The following is a 17115-nucleotide window of genomic DNA, read 5'->3' as shown; positions in this document are numbered from 1 at the left end:
AGAGAGAACACCAATAGTGCTCCCAGCTCTTGGACTTCCTGCCTCTTGAGCTGTGTGGAGCTCTTGAGCTTCCTGCCTCTGAAGCTGAGGAATTCCTGTCCCCTGGAGCTGAATAGACTTACCTCTGTTGTTTTTGACTGAAGAAACCCTCCCTTTGCTATGAAAATAAACTGTTCCTTTATGCTGAAATGTTCCTGTCAACTAAGAAGGTTTGTGACCAGCTAACATGAGCAAAACTACAGTGTTGGTGAGGCCTGAGCCCAAACTCTGGCCTGGCCCAACTAGGGTGGATCCAACCATCCTGAGTTCATTCCTAGATATATCTGAAGATCTGTTACATTCTACAAATCAAATCTGGGAGCATTAAGTAGCGTCAGGTTTAGCTAGTCAGCCATTGGTATTGTAGACAGACAGGTAAGGGCCTAGGAAGCATCAAGGCAAAGAAGGCACCTCCATGGGAAGGTTTTAGAAGGTGGGAGGCTAGTGAGAAACCCCTTAGAGTGTTTATAAGAGTGTGGGAAAGGTTAATAAGAGTATGGAAAAGGTTTGTAAAAGAGTGAGAAGAGTTTATAAAGCCTTAAAACATATATAAATAATAAAACAAATATAACGCCACTACTTCACAAATTTTCACCTATCGAGGGAGTCTCTGGAACATAACTCCCATGATAGGTTGGGGGAATCACTGAATATATTTATCACAAAGGTCTTTTTTTCCTTATTTTTTATATTGGGGAAGAAAAATAAAAGATAAAAAAGGTATGGTTTTATTTATTATAAAGTATTATAAAAATTGTATCAGGAATTTTGTTAGTCAAGTCCTACTGTTCCATAGTTTAAAGAGCTTCACCTTCTTCCCTTTTTTAAAATGATACTACTTGCCCTTCCTCAAACCTACAGCATCTCTCCCATTTGCTTCTTTTTAAGAAATCACCAACAATGGCTCTGCAATCACATGCCATTTCACCCTTTACTGTAAAATGTATACTAATAAAATATCTTTAATAAAAATTGTTTTATTTTTAATTAAAAGGTTACATCATTTATGTACAACATATGCAATTTCTTCTGAAAATATTTGATTGTATTTCCTCTTCAATTTTAAATAAATAAGATCATGTCAAAACTACCTAGCTGCCCCCAAAAATTGTATTTTAAAAACAAATGATTCAAGAAAGTTATTGCACATAATAAAATTGTACTGTCATTCTTTCAAAGCCCAGAAGGAAATATTCCAGTCAAGTCAGAAATATCTAGAAATATTCAGTTCATGACACAAGTTCATAAATCATTATTCAGAACTGTGCAAGTGCTACACATTAGATAGGTATAGATGGATGGATAGGTAGATAGAAATAGAAATAGTAAAGAATTACCTTAATATATAATTATATTTTATTCCTAATATGTAAGTAGTTTTTGTTTTATTAAAGCCTATACTGGCTAACAATTTACATTTTTATATAAATATTTTCCTTCAAATTCACTGATTTTTATAATAAATGACAAATACAAATGACTACACAGAAAGACAAAAACATATGCAATATACCCAAGTTCTGGGACCCTTTCTGAACCTCTTGGCTACGGTGATTTGTACAAGCTTCCTTGGCTCCTTTTCTCTGTTCTTATACATATAGCACCTTGAAAATACATTTAGACTTGATATGTTGACAAAGTTTACTAAACCACTTTTCCTCCTTTTTTTTATTCTTTGTTACTCATTGGTTAGGGCATAAGGAGAGATACATTTGAAAATGAAGATAATGTAAAACAAAATTATATCAATAAATATTCTTTATCTGAGTTTTTGCTAAATTTCCCATCTACCCACACTTTAACTAGCTTCCCCCTTCTCCATCCTTACTGGGAGTAATTCCAGTATGCATCATCAAAATTTAATTGAGAACTTTCCAGGACTCTCTGGAACAAATTTCTTCATTACAAATCTAATATTATATACATTTCTTCATTGCAAATCTAATGTTAAATCCAATGGTCCAAACAAAATATTGGGTCATTGGATCCTACATTCTCTTTCCCTCAACCTTTTGAAATCTTTCTCAAAATCTAGTTTGCACATCAGACTGTTCCAAAGTTTTCACTCTTCCTAATCATAAACTGTTATGAAATACTCACTTGTTTCCCAAGTTCCTGTTGTTTCTATTTCAGCAACCAGTTTTTCCTTATTGTTTTTAATAAAGTGCCAAATAGCAATTCTATGTATTGTTTCTTTTATTTCCCTCTCTAATTAAGAACTTTCATTAAATGTCAGAAGCATTTCCCAACAGTCGCCTCAATGAAACGTACCTTTTAACAATAACAAGAAAATAAACAAAACAACTAAAATAACACATCTTAACATACATACAGCCTTCTGTACTCAGTGTCTCAGGGAAGAAAATAATATATGTTTCTCCCTCAATATTCTGAGACCAAAATTGATCATTGAAATTCATCTGAATTTGGCAGTTAGTAGTGCTTTCATTTATATTATAGTCATTGTATGTGATGTTTTCCCCATTTCTACTCTATTATCTCTGTGTTAGTTGATTCAAGTCTTTCTTTGTTTTCTGAATTTATCTTAGCACTTCTTATGGGACAATAACAATCCATATGATTAGAAAAAGATAAAATTATCATCAAGGCAAGTCACAAATTTATCAGTTGCCCTGCTTGACACAAGGAAAGTGACAGAAAATGTCTACCTAGGTAAAGTTCTCCATTATTACAATATTATGTTTCCATACTAAATATGTGATCTTTTCCAATTGCATCTATTTTCTTCATCTATTCAAAGTAGTCAGTAGTATATGACTACAATATTTTTCTACTTCTCTTGATCTTTCCCCAAATGTTCTATCTCCCCTCAGAAGCCTCAATTTCCTCATAATTATTAAGTAGTAAATCAAATGAAATAATATACATAAACCACTTTGTAAACTATATATATATATAAAAGAACTATATAAATTCCAGCTATTATTAATAATACATACCAATCTGATAATTTTACTTACTGTTTCTTCTAAATAAATTATACACCCCTAGAGTCAAATGCCAGTCTTGAGTTTAATCCCACTTAAATTTTAATGCTACCAAATTTGCCTCATGTTAATCTCTACTTAAACCTATTTTCTCCCTGTTTTGTGAACATTTGTATAAAGATATGCCAAGCTCTCTTTTTAGATATCTCCTATGAGTTCTTACACTATTCCTCCTCCTAACACTGTACCTGCTTCTTAGTACCAAGTTTGTCAGAGCTATGTGAGTAGGTTTTTCCTTCCTCCTTTATTTTCATTTTAGAGATCTCTTAATTATATTTTCAAGATTTCTGATAAATAAATTTTTACTGGCATTTGTCAGATATATACCATCCATTGCCAATATCACAATCTTCCCAACAGTGTAAGCCATGGCTCACAAATCCAAATCTAGTTTCTACAAATCCTCTCCTTAGTCATCTATTCATTTCCTATATCTTACCTTTATTGTCTGAATCCCCTACTTTTAAAAAACACTATTTATACCCCAAGGTATTCAGTTTTTTACCCAATTCTTTTTTTTTTAAGCCTAACCTTCTGTCTTAGAATCAATATTGTATACTAGTTCCAAGGAGAAGAGCAGCAAGGGCTAGGCAATGGAGGTTAAATGATTTGCCCAAGGTCACACAGCTAGGAAGTGTCTGAGTTCAGATTTGAACCTAGGCCCTCCTGTCTCTAGGTCTAGTTCTCAATCCACTGAGCCACCCAGCTGCCCCCTGATAAATTCTTTATAATATTATGCTTTAAAGAAAGCAAAAGTACTAGTTCCAAAGCAGAAAGGAAGTATGGGGTAGGCAATGGGGGTTAAGTGACTTGTCCAGTGTTTCACAGTTAAGGACATGTCTCAGGCCAGATATGAGCCCAGTGCCTCTTGACTCTAATCTCTCAATCCTGTCTCCTAGCTCTCAATCTATGGATTCACTCAACTAGTTGCCCCTCTAAGCTCTTTTTTTTTTTAAGGTTCCTTTAGTAGTAACATTTTGTAACATTTGTTAGATAATAACATTTGTTCCCATATGAATCATAAGATGATAATGGTCATCAGATTTGACAATTCTTAGAATGCTCTCCAATACAATCCTGATTCACACCATGGGATGACAGAAGATCTGTTATTTCTATCTGGCTTTGGTACTCCTCAACAAGGAGTTGACACCTACCACCACTCTGCTTTTCCTCTATTAATGAATTATCTCTTATCTGATGTACATCATCTGGAGCCCAACAAAACTGCTTTCTTCAGAGATAATTTAGTTCCCTCCTCTACAAATATCATCTATATTTTACCTATTATACCTCTGTCAATGGGGAATCGAGAAGTCCCCAAAGGTGTAGCTTAGAAAGATTTAGTGATTCCCTAGTTTATTTAGCTCGGAGGTGAATGTCTCAGGTTTGAGCCTATTCCTATGAGAATCCACAACCCACTTCAGATGGGGGCTAAACCCAAGCCAAAGTCGAATGACTCTGGCGCTACAGACAGCTCGCCAGTCTCGCAAGCTGAAGATCCTGAGTCCAGTCCTCAGAAGGAGGGTGTGATATGCTGGCAGAATGCAAGGATAGTATTCACAATACGATGTCCATTTAGTTAATAAAAATCTACACACTGTTTCACCTCATTGGGACACTCTGTTCCTATTGGGACAGAGGGGAATTAAAGAGGCTTAATGCAACAGAGAAGAAAATAGAACAAAAGGCACAAGAGCAGAAGATACAACTAATTATAAAATGAGTTCTACACACCTCATTTCATCCCACCTCTGCTCTCCAGAACTTTGTTTCTACTTCTCTGGAAGCTGTAAGGATTCCTGCTCAAATGGTGTAGATCATAACTATGCATGTGTTCTTATCAAATGAAGCCATTATCTGTATCAAATAAGAACTTTCTTCTATATTCCTTAACATTACATTGGTACCAATGAAGTATACTGACTGGCCATTTGTTATCTCTTGCTCTATTTTTGACCAGCTCACCTCTTCTTCTGGTCATTCATCTCTTTTATGATATCTTTTGTATTGCTTTTGGTGCACAATTTATCATTGCTTATATGTTGTAGCCTATTTTTAATATGTCATACCCACCATGCATCTCTCTCCAATGCCCTTTGGATAGGGACCTAGAACATTAATTCTTTGCAGACTGTGGTATTCTGACTTACAGCCATATAACATCACTATAAAAATATTGATTTTTAAAAGATGGGGTGTTGTTTCAGAATCTTTAGATTATTAAAAGAAGTGCCCAATCTCTCAAGTATAAAATACTCTTTTCTTATTTAATTTTGGACCATATTCATCATCCAAGAGATATAAATACTATAGCAGACCTAATGCCAAATGTTGTCAAAAGACCTAAGTTTGAATCTTAGTTATGTTACTCTCTGGCTTTGCATTAGTTGATTGCTATGGCCCCTTCCAAATCTAAACCTCTAAGAACTATCCACCTAATTGCATCTTATGGTCTGAACAATAGGCTTGTTTTCTTTTTCTCTATAGGGCATTAGGCCAAACTTTCTTGAGTGCCTATATATCTCTTATAGAAAGTTCTGCAGTGTTCTATGGTTTGATTCCATAAAATACCATATACAACAGAAGACTACAGAGCAGTGATGGTGAACCTTTTAGAGACCATGTGCCATGCCCTCCCCAGACTGTATGCTGTGCCCCCGCCAAGGTCAAATGCCCTGCTCCAGAATTCAGGGGTGGGCTCCCAGCCAGCTCACATGGGGAAGGGAAACCACTGCCTGCCCCCACGGGGATCACCAGTACATCCAGTTGTGCCAGGGGCTAAGAGAGAGGCTGCTGGGCTGCTGCTGGGCTTCACTTGGCTGGAGAAGCCTAGCAGGGTCAGGAAGGTGGGGGAAGGCTGGCCAGGGAAGGGGGGGGGGGGTCTTCTAATTACAAGGCAGGGTACATATCCTTGTTGAGTCCTTGTTGAGGGGAGTGGTCTGAGTGCTCCACTCAGGGGAGTAAGCACAGAGGGGCAGGGAGGCCCAGTGGAGAAGAGGAAAGGAGAAGCTCCCCCAGGGGCCAGCTTGTGTGCCCACAGAAAGTGGAGCATGCTGTCTTTGGCACATATGCCACATGTTCACCATCAGGGCTACAGAGGTTTCCACAATCCATTGAGAATCCTTCTTCCATATGATCTCTACATGGGTGGAACATCTTCCTTGACAGTGGCAAATACCTTTAGTGACAATGCTAAATATTTCTAGTTTGATACCTCATTTCCTATTAATAATCAGAAGGTCATTAGGCAAAGGTATATTATTTCATTTTTCAAGGAATGTTGCACAGTTTTAATACATCTATGACAGACATAGGAAGAAAGTCTTTAAGTTGGCATTTTGCTCTACTAAGCCAAATGATTTTTTTAATAAACAATAAGTACACTGGGATCTTGTATTCTCTATATTTTTCAGATTCTGTGTGATAAGAGTATAGTTAAAAAGTGTTGGATACTTGGTTAATTAATTAACTAATTCAACAAATAAGCATTTAGTAAACACCTAATATGAAGACAGGTTAGGTGGGACATTGTATAAGCACCAAAATTGAAGTCAAGAAGATCTGAGTTCAAATCCAGCCTCAGGCATGGACTAGCTGTGTGACCCTGGACAACCCCTATTTGATTCAGTTTTCTCATCTGTAAAATGGCAACACACTGAAGGAGGAAATGGCAAACCACTCCAGTATTGTGCAAAGGAAATTTACCCTCCCCCCTTTTTCTGGAATTGCCTCTGGTGACCTTACTTCCTGTCAACTACTTGAGGATTGTGCGTGAAGGAAATCATTAAATGAACTGGGTCATGAGGATAGAATGGCAGCTGGAAAAAGGCAGCAATAGAGTCAAAAGATCATGAGACCGAGGACAAGGAGATGTCCCCTGCCCTGCCCTCTGGATTGTCTCTCCTGCCCACAGGAATCCCAGGCAAAATAAAAAGCCACAGTTGGCTCCCATGGGGGAAAAAAAAAAGGTTTGATAAACTGAGGTAAAAGAGGATTTTGCTCTCTTCCATTTTTGTTGCTGACTGTACTTCTCTGTGGTTGGGGGGCCCTAATGGAGGCTGCAAAATAGCAAGATAAATGGAGCAATAAGGAAAGTATCCTACATATCTCCCTCTCCTATTTTTCCATCTTTTCCCCCTATTATTTTTTATTAATAAAATCATTAATTTAAAGCCAGTCTCATAATTCTCCCTCTTACAATATCTTTGCTGAGAAAACCCCATGGACAAAAGTCCATAGAGTCACATAAAGTCAGATACAACTGAACAAAGGAACAACATCAATGAGCCAAGCACTGTGCTAGGTCCTGGATAAACAAATACAAAGAATGAACCAATCCTTATTTTCAAGGATCTTACATTCTAATGGGGATAATAAGAAGTATGTATGTATATAAAAGTATATTTGAAAATATAAACAGAATAAATGTATTATCCATAAGGTTATTAATGAGGAAAACATTCATTTGCATCACTGGGATGGGATAAATGACTTAATGTAGAAGATAGAGAGGCAAAGGAGAATCTGTGAGATCATCAATTTGGTTATTTCCTTCTGACAAGATTAGGATCCATCCATGTCTCCTTATTGTATCCTCTCCAAAAAAGAGACCTTCCTCTAGATTTCTTGGAATTATATAGATACCAATGGAACATCCAGGCTATTCTTTAGTTATCTGTTGCTCTTGCCACATGACTGGTCCATCTCTTTTTTTCTGAGCATCATTTCAGACTCACAAATTCTAACTTTTTATATATAGTTATGTGTCAAAAAAACCACTAATATGTATAATAGGATCAATAAATGAGTGCTGAAAGGTACCATAGCAATCATCTAGTCTTAATTTAGTCTCTACCCATCTGGTCTCTATCCCTCTCAATTTTATAAATGAATAAAGTGAGGCCCAAAGAGAGTTCAGTGACTCATTCAAGGTCCAATGGTAGTAAACAGCAGAAAGAATGAAGCTTTTTTAACTCAGGTCTTTTTACTTCAAATTTCAAAACCTTTTAAACTGTGCCTTACTTTATGTTTAAATCTGGAATGTATAAATTGGGGGAGGGCAAAACTACATTCTTAACTATGGTTTTGTTTAGGCCAATAAGGATTAATTTAAATCTTCTCATTACATGTTGGCAGCTGGTATTTAAAAAAAAAAGGTTGAATGACCTTTTAATATTAAAATTTTATGACATAATTCATATAAAGATAGTTTATACAGATACCTGAAAATTATTAAGATATTAAAAATCAAACCTAAAAGCAGTCTATAAAAAGAAAAAGACACAGCTATATACTATGGCTTTTCCAATGTGTAGAGCCTAGAGTCTAAAGTATAGGTTACAGGTAGGGCATAATTGGTGACATGATCAGAATTGCAGGAGAGAAGGGCTTCACAATTGTTATACAAATTAGCATCTTGCCTTTTATGTAAAGAACAGAAAAGTTTTACCAGTTATAAAATCAAAGCTCTCTTAAATTACTAGTGAAATCAAGTATAAAAGTAGAAATTCTCCTTTATTCATTTCATCCAGAACAGTACTCTTAGACAACAGTATTCTACTGGTTGGGAGGAACAGGTGTTTTTAAAGATTCATATCCTCCCCAGTTTTACATGGGTTGGAGCCTTCATCATACAGGATAAACATAGAATCAATGTTTTTAAAACTTTTATTTTTCTAGTAAAGATAAATTTTTAAACTTTTGTTAATTCTATGCCAATTCTGGATTTGTATTTTTCTCTTTAAAATCTTCTTGGCAATAGCTAGGGCCTTTCTGTAAATATATGCCTGAAATTGATCCGAATTTCTACTTCAAATTCTCAATAACCACTCAAGCATGAAAATGTGTACAGGATTTCCAAAATCAATACATTAGGTCAATGATTATGGAACTGCAGGTTCCACGAAGGTGAAAAGATATTATACCATGTGTTACTATTTCTGAATGCTAACTCAGTTGTAATTTGGATATAAACTACCTAATACCATATTTCTATTATTTTAGTCAATCTTTTTCTTCACTTTAAGGAAGATAAATCTCATTGTACAACTTTTTGAAAAGCAATATAAGTTGGCTATATTTTAAATATGTCATGATATGTAAGTAATAAAAGAGAATATACTGGCTTCATATGCACACACGTATAAGTATTCCTAAAGCACAGATGTAACTATGTTACTCCTTCACAACATAATCTCCAATAGTTCTCTAGGGCTACTAGAATCAAGTATAAATTCCTCTGCCTTTTAAAATCCTTTATACCCTGGTTAACTACCTATCAAATTTATTAAACATTCCCTTAAACCACTCTAAGATCTAGTCAAACTAGCTTTCTTGTTGTTCTTCACACAGCACACCCCACCATTTCCATCTCTATGATTTTGCACTGGCTCTCTCTCTCAAGCCTGGGATTCAGTCTCTCCTCAACTCCACCTCTTCAGAAGTCTTATCTCCTTCAAAACTCTACTACCAACTCCACTACCCTCTATAGTAATAGTCTCTCGGTGTCCAAGAGTGACAATTGTCTTTGTGCATTTTCATCTACGGTGTACCCTCATATGGCTTTGGAGTCCAAAGACTGAGGTGCAGAGTTTGTGGCACATGGGGCATGGGACGCCAGTTGTTACCTGAGGTGCGGTTGTGGCCTGGTGTCAGCATTCACGCACAGCGGCAAGACGTCATCATTCATCTCCAACTCCACTACCCTCTACACATTAGGAATTCTTATCTTAGTCTCTGAACTTTTAAAATAAATATATTGATAATTATTTCAAAATAATTGATTTCCTTTGTAATTCTATATATTTCATTTAATAAAACACAGTATTCTGAAGGGGTCTGGAAACTTCACCATTTTTGCCCAAAAGATCCATAAAATTTTTTTCAATTAAGAATTTGAGTTCTACATAAAACCTTTCCTGATCCCTTTGACAACTGATGCCCTCTCCCTACAGAAAAATGTCACTTTTTATTTTTTATGTAAGTTTAGGAAATATTTATATATGTACATGTCTCCCTCAAACGTGTGTGTGTTCCATCAGAACATACAATTTTATTTTTGTCTTTAACCAGAAAAGTGCTAGTCTTCATACAAGGCATTTTCTCTGATTGTAACTTTTAATTTCTTTTTTCACACTAAACTACAAAATCTGACATTTTCCAACAGTTGTCAGATTTCCTAATTTCTACTCTTAAAATTCACATACACAATATAGTCCCCTCAGGCCAGAATGTACTCCCTCTTTATCTCTGCCTCTTAGAATTCCTAGGACTCTCCTAGCACAGCATAAGTGGTATTTCCTACATGAGGCCTTTCTTGATATCCTCAAGTTGCCTCCTCACCACAGCAAGTACCTTGTATTTACTTTGTATGTATATTTTCTATCTACTTCTATGAGTACATGTTGTTCCTCCTCCTCCACACGTAAAAAGTTTCTTTGAATGTCTGGACTGTGATGTGTTTGTCTTTTAAAGCCCAGAACCTTGGGGCAACAAATAGTTGAAGGATAAGGTATAAATCCAGTCTCAAATACTTACTTGTATGACCATCTCCAACTCTCAGCAACTTCACTTAATCTCTCTCAGCCTGTTTTCTCATCAGTAAAATAAGATTAGGAATACTGGAGATAATTGCTTAGGTGTAAAATGAGGACAGTAATATTGACTTCACCAGGCTATTTTGAGGTTAAAATGAAGTCATGAACAAAGCATTTTGAAAATTTTTAAATGTTTTGTACAAATAAAACCAACGTAGTAGCCAAGATAAGAAAGAAAAGCCGAAAATTGGTGAAAAAATTTTGTGGACAGTTTCTTAAAGATCTCATATCTCAAATATACAGAGAATTTTGTTGAATTCATAAGAATACAAGTCATTCCCCAATTGATAAATGGTCAAAAGATATGAACAGGCAGCTTTTAGAAGAAGAAATCAAAGCTACATAGATGAAAAATTGCTCTAAATCATTATTGATTAGGGAAATGAAAATTTTAAAACTTTGATATGCACACCTATTAGATTGGCTAAAATAATAGAAAGGAAAAATGATAAATGTTGAAGGGGATGTGGAAAAATTGGGGTACTCATACGTTGTTGGTAGAACTCCGAACTGACCCAACCATTTTGGAGAACTAGAATAATGCCCAAAGTTTTAAAAAACTGTATGTACCCTCTGCCCCAGCAATTAGAATTAGGTCTGTTTCCCAACCTGATCAGGGGAATCTATACATTCTAAAATATTTATAGCATCTCTCTCTTCGGTGGCAAAGAACTGGAAATTGAGGGGGATGCCCATCCGTTGGGGAATAGCTGAATAAATTGTGGTGTATGAGTGACACAGAATAGTATTGTGTTATTAGACATGATGAGCAGCTTGATTTTAAAAAAATATGGAATTTATCTGAAACTCGTGAAAAGTGAAATGAGAATCAAGAGAATGCTGTATACAGAAATGACAGTATTATTTAAAGAATAACTTGTGTCTACATTATGATTTAGATAATTATTCAAATCAACTACAAAGGACCTATGAAGGAAGATGCTAGCTACCTCTAGAGAAAGAACTGATATGTATAACTATGTATTGTATAGCTTCATCTATATTCAGACTTAAGTGTCAAAAGTGCAGGGTTGGGAGGGAGGAAGGGAAATAACTTGGAAAAGAAGAAAGGAAGGGAAGGCGGAAGAATTAAAGTGCTATAAGCAGAGATACATAAAGATAAGAGGCAGAGAATAGAAGACTAGCCTGGAAAGCTGCAAGACTTGGGTCCAAATCATGCCTCTGACATATATGGTTCTGTGCACCTGGCCAAGTCATCTTTACAAAAAGTGATCAATAGAGCACAGATCTATTGATTTAAGTATGTGTGAATATATACAGTAAACGTAAATATACATATATTGTGTGTGTGTGTATGTGTACAGATCTCGGCAAACTGCGGAGAAGATGCGAAGAAAATGCGGAGGAGTTCAGTTGCGAAATCACAGCATCAGTCTGCATTGCATTATGTGCCACCATTATTAGTCTCTCTAGTACACATCTCCACTCACTAGGCCCTCAGGCTCCGGTACAGAGTTCGCAGGGTAGAAGGCAGGCCAAGGTGCCAAAGGGTCCCGGGGAAGGAGGTTGATGAACTTCTAATAAGGAAGATTCAAATTTGTCCGAGAGAAGTTTCATTTTCTAAGTGCTTGCAATATGGCAAACGCCGCACCTCTCGACAAAGTTAAAAGCACAGAGATAGCATCCCGAAACGCCGACCCTGACCTAACCTTGGCCTGACTTTCTTTTCCCCATTTCTCCCTCCCCCTTCCCCGAGGCTCCAGGAACGCGCAAGCGCCGGCACCCTCTTCCCCCAACCCCCACCAGCCCAGGTCTCTAGGAGGGCGAGGCCAAGAGGCCCTTTTCCCTTACCCCTCCCCGCCCGCGCCCAACCTCAGCCCACAGCCACCGAGGCCCGTAGCCGCACCACTACCACAGACAGGGGAAGGGCGGCCCCAGAGGCCAGGAGAGCCCTCGCACCGCCTGCTCCCTTACTCACTCGGGACGGCTGTCATAGACACCGAAGCCACGCCTCTTCCGCTCCGCCCCTTCGCTCAGGTGCAGGCGCAGCCGCAGTCGATCGCCTCCAACTGGAAGATTGTTTCTGCCAGAGGAAGTAGGGTATGAGGAAAAGGCGAGTGGACCTCAACTGCATGGCGCGAAAGGGTGGAAGGGCGAGGAGAAAGAGGCGTGGCCTCGATCCCTGCGGACGTGGCTTGTGGGCAAGAAAAGCGCGCGCATGAGCATAAAGCGGATAACAGGGCTGAGGGTTGGGAGGGGCGGTGTAGTTGGAAAAAGCCAATTCCCTAGTGGATGAGAGGGGAAGGAAGTCTCGCAAAGGGCCCGATCGGTAAGGATCTGAAAGAGTAGGCTAAATGAGTCTCTTTAGTCTTTCCTCTTGCTGCAGTGAACTTAAGAGTACAATAATTTTGGAAACAAAAGTCACATGGCTTTTTCATTTATGGGCTTTTGGAAGTAACCAGATGCTCTGGCCTAAGTAAATCTTTCACTAATTTCTGCTCGTGGTTGAAAACTCTTCATTTCCCTCAGTCTTGGGACGGGAAAACCCAGTCATTTTTATCCTCATCTTTCAGACCAGCTGGTGGAAAGTTTTCATTCACGTCTGGGAATAAAGATAGCATAAAGTGTGTGTTTTTATACATGCATATGTGTATAGAGGCATATATATGTGAGATTATTGCATGTGCACACATGTGCGTGCATACTGTATGCATGTGTATATGTTTCAGATGAGCTGACAAAATTCATTAAGGTCTGGGTATAATAGCTTACAGTGTTTTATGTGTGTATGTATATATTTGGATATATAAACACAAATATAAGCACGTACATATGTATATCAGGCCCACATGTATATATACATGTGTGTATGTATGTGTATATATGCACATCTGTCTATCTAACCCTAACATAAATTAAAACTTTATGCCAGAGGCAGGTTAGGTGAATCATTTGACAAAGAGCGAGGCTGGGAGACAGGTGGTCCTGGGTTCAAATATGACCTCAGACACTGCCTTAGCTTTCTGACTCTGGGCAAGTCATTTAACCTCCATTGCCTACCCCTAACTGTACTTCTGCCCTGGAACCAATACTTTAAATGGATTCTAAGACAAGAAAATAAGGGTTTAAAAAAATAAAAAACTTTAGGCCAGGGCACACCTAGGTTGTTTAGTGGGTGGAGAGCCAAGCCTAGAGTAAGAGGTTCTGATTCAAAAAATTTAACCTCATGCAGTCCCTAGCTGTGTGATGCTGAGCAAGTCACTTAACCCCCATTTCCTTGTCCTCAACACTCTTCTGCCTTGGAACTAATACACAGTATTGATGCTAAGATGGACTTTATGCCATCCGAAAGATGGAGATTAAAATACAAGTTTGCATATACACAAACATACATATATTATTATATATTCTTATAAATGAACAAATAGCCTTAGGTGAAGTGTTTTATTCTATCACACAGCAAATCAGAGCTAGGACTCAAACCTAGGTCTGACCAATCCAATATATGATGTTGCCAGACACCAAATAATACTCCTAAAGCTACCATAGGATTTAGAGATTGAAAGGAAAGAGAGGTCAACTAATCCAAACCCCTCATTTTATAGTGGTCCAATGGGAAAATTACCCAAGGTCACACATCAAAAAGTGTAAAGGATTGTACCTTGAGTATATACAGATGTTCTAGGTTCAAATTCTATAGTACTTACTAAACTCAAGTGACCTTGGGTCAATCACTTTTCTTTGGACCTTTGTTTCCTCAGCTGTAAAATGAAAGATTTCCACTAGATGATAGCTAAGTTATCTTCTATCTCTAAATGCTGTTTTTGTGATTGTCATATGAATTATTAAAATGCAAAAATCAAGGATAGGCAGGTCATATTGTGAGAGTGAGTAATGCTTCAAAAATTCCACATGCTCCACCCCCATTTACTCCCTACCTTCAAATAAATCTAAAAGCATTTGTTAATCTTTTATGTAGCAGGCATCATGATAGGTACTGAGTATATAAAAAGAGCATGCTTAATTCTGTCTGGGAAAACAAAATATATAGAAAATGAAATAGACAATATACACAAAAATAGCAAGCAAGCAAGTAGGTATTAGGCAAATAATATGCCCCAAATATTGCACTGTGCTGGGGACACAAAGAAAAAGCCAAAAAGCAATTATTGCATTCAAGGAGCTTGCATTCTAATAGGGGACATGCATTAGATATATAGGTATATAGACAAGATGCATACAAAGTAAATAGAAGGTAACCTTCAAAGGGAAGGCACTGGCAGCCGTAGGAATCAAGATAAGTTTCCTGGAAACTCAGCACTTGGGCTGAGTTTTGAAGAGAGCTAAGGATTTTGTAAGGACAGAGTCCTTACAAAGTATAGCAAGTATAGGAGATAGCTTGAGCTGACTAAGGGCAGCAGAAAACAAAATAGTTTTGCTGATATGTAATCTGTAGGAATATAATATGCAATAAGCCTAGAAAAGTAGGTTGTAAGCAGAGTGGAAAGAACTACTTTAAATGTCACAGTAGTCTATCCTTTATCTTAGATACCTGTAATAGGGAGCCAGTGGAGCTTTTTTGAGCAGATGAGTGGCATTGATCAAACCTGGGCTTGAGGAATATCATTTTGACTTCTGTATATAAGAAGAATTGGAAAAGAGAAAGACGAGGCAGGGAGCCCAATTAGGAGGCTATGGCTGGAGTCCAGGTTAGTAGTGACAGAGATACTTGTGTGAATGGAGAGGAGACCAATTCTAGATGTATTGACCCTCTCTTTCTTGGTTCTTAGAATTTTCTCTGGCTGACCACCAAAACTAAGAACACTTCTTCCTTCACTCTTGAAGACTGACCATCCTGGCTTTAAGTCCCAACTAAAATCCCACTTTCTACAAGAAGCCTTCCCCAACCCCTCAATTCCAGTCTTCCCTCTGTTAATTATGTCCTATTTATCCAGTATAAAACTCGTTTTCTATATATTTGTTTTCATATCTCCCTCCATTAGATTGTAAACTCTTTGGGGGGGGGGGGCTGTCTTTTACCTCTTTTTGTAGTCCCAGCACTTAGCAGAACAATTGGGCTGACACATAGTAGGCACTTATAAGTGTTTCTTGATGATTAATAATTATTGATGGGTGGTATACACATTTAAATTTAAAATTTAAGAGATTTTAAAAGTTAAGAATAGGGTTTGGGGAAAATCATAAGTTTTGTTTTAAATGTATTGAATTTGAGATGTTTGTGGGTCATCCATTTGAAACTGTTCATTAGGTAGTTGGTAATTCAGAATTAGAATATGAATAACAAATGAAAAAATGGCCTGACAGGAAGAAAAACTATACAGAGTAGTGGTGGGAAAACTCATGAATAAGAAGATATCTGGGATGAAAGAAAAGTCAACAGTTTTGAATGCTGTAGTAAAGAAGCATTAGGACTCAGAAAAAGCCATCAAGTTTGGCAATTAATTGATTGCTGGTAATCTTGGAGAGAGGTTTCAGTTGAGTGACAATATTTAGGTTCTCTTACCATAGAACTCTTCTCCAATTCTCTTCCAGCCTTGGGAGTTCTTCTTTTGCCAGGATTTCTAGTAACAGTTTCCATCTGAATATCAGGATAATGGCAGGATCCAAAGGCAAAATGAAAAGGAGCAGCAATCTCTCTTCTCAACAAGCATAGTTCAATTACCATCTGGAAGCAAGAAGATGCATCTCTCTGGCACACTGTTTGCAAGATTCACTGGTCTTAAGGATGTAGTCCTCTCCTTAATATATATTTTATTTTTTTAACCAATTACATGTAATAACAAATTTCCACATGTTTTCCCAAGTTATATGATCAAATTTATCTCCCTTCTTCCCTCCCTCTCTCTCTTCTCTTGCCCCTCCCAGTGCTGGCAGGCAATTTAATTTGGATTATACATGTATTATCATGCAAAACATTTCCATGTTAGTCATTTTTGTGAGTAATCTTATAAAACCAAAACCCCAAAACATAAACCCAAATAAACAAGTGAAAACTTACATACTTTCATCTCCATTCTGACTCCAACAATTCTTTCTCTGGAGGTGGATAATATTCTTTGTCATACGTCTCTCAGATTTGTCCTGGATCATATAGCTTATTCTCTCACAGGTGATCATTCCACAGTATTGCTGTTACTGTGTACAATGTTTTCCTGTTTCTATTTATTTCACTCTGCATCAGTTTCATGCAGGTCCTTCTAGATCTTCCTCAAATCATCCTGTTCATCGTCCCTTATAGCACAATAGTATTTCAGCACCATCAAATTGTTCAGCCATTCTCCAACTGATGGACATCCCTTTAATTTCCAATTCTTTGCCACCACAAAAAGAGTGGCTATAAATATTTTTGTATAAACAGGTCTTTTCCCTTCTTTGATCTCTTTGGTATTACTAGATCAAAGTTTAAGGGGGCGGAAATGTAAGGGGTTGAACTGGATTATTTAAGAGTATGGTTGCCAGGAATTTAATCAATTCTAAATGATTTTTTA

General features: G+C 37.3%; 1 protein-coding gene and 1 long non-coding RNA gene across 3 annotated transcripts in view; one reads left to right on the top strand and one right to left on the bottom strand.

Annotated features, from left to right (window-relative positions):
* Positions 1 to 12723, bottom strand: part of MMAA (metabolism of cobalamin associated A) — a 43727-nt gene extending 31004 nt beyond the window's left edge. The window contains exon 1 of one of the 2 annotated variants that reach the window (XM_007496266.3): positions 12585 to 12723. In XM_007496266.3, the coding sequence (XP_007496328.1) occupies positions 12585 to 12600 (16 nt within the window). In that variant the 5' untranslated portion in view covers positions 12601 to 12723. The remainder of the gene's footprint in view (positions 1 to 12584) is intronic. The other variant, XM_001376996.4, reaches the window with a different exon arrangement.
* A 26-nt stretch (positions 12724 to 12749) lies between these two features.
* Positions 12750 to 16624, top strand: LOC130455071 (uncharacterized). The gene is made up of 2 exons (XR_008912904.1): positions 12750 to 12935; positions 16160 to 16624. It is a non-coding gene; the product is annotated as an uncharacterized LOC130455071 (long non-coding RNA).
* The last annotated feature ends 491 nt before the right edge of the window (positions 16625 to 17115 follow it).

The sequence above is a fragment of the Monodelphis domestica genome, chromosome 6, assembly GCF_027887165.1.
Source record: "Monodelphis domestica isolate mMonDom1 chromosome 6, mMonDom1.pri, whole genome shotgun sequence".
Lineage (NCBI taxonomy): Eukaryota > Metazoa > Chordata > Mammalia > Didelphimorphia > Didelphidae > Monodelphis > Monodelphis domestica.
Note: the sequence above shows the minus strand (reverse complement) of the source record. Positions and strands in the feature narration are given on the sequence as shown.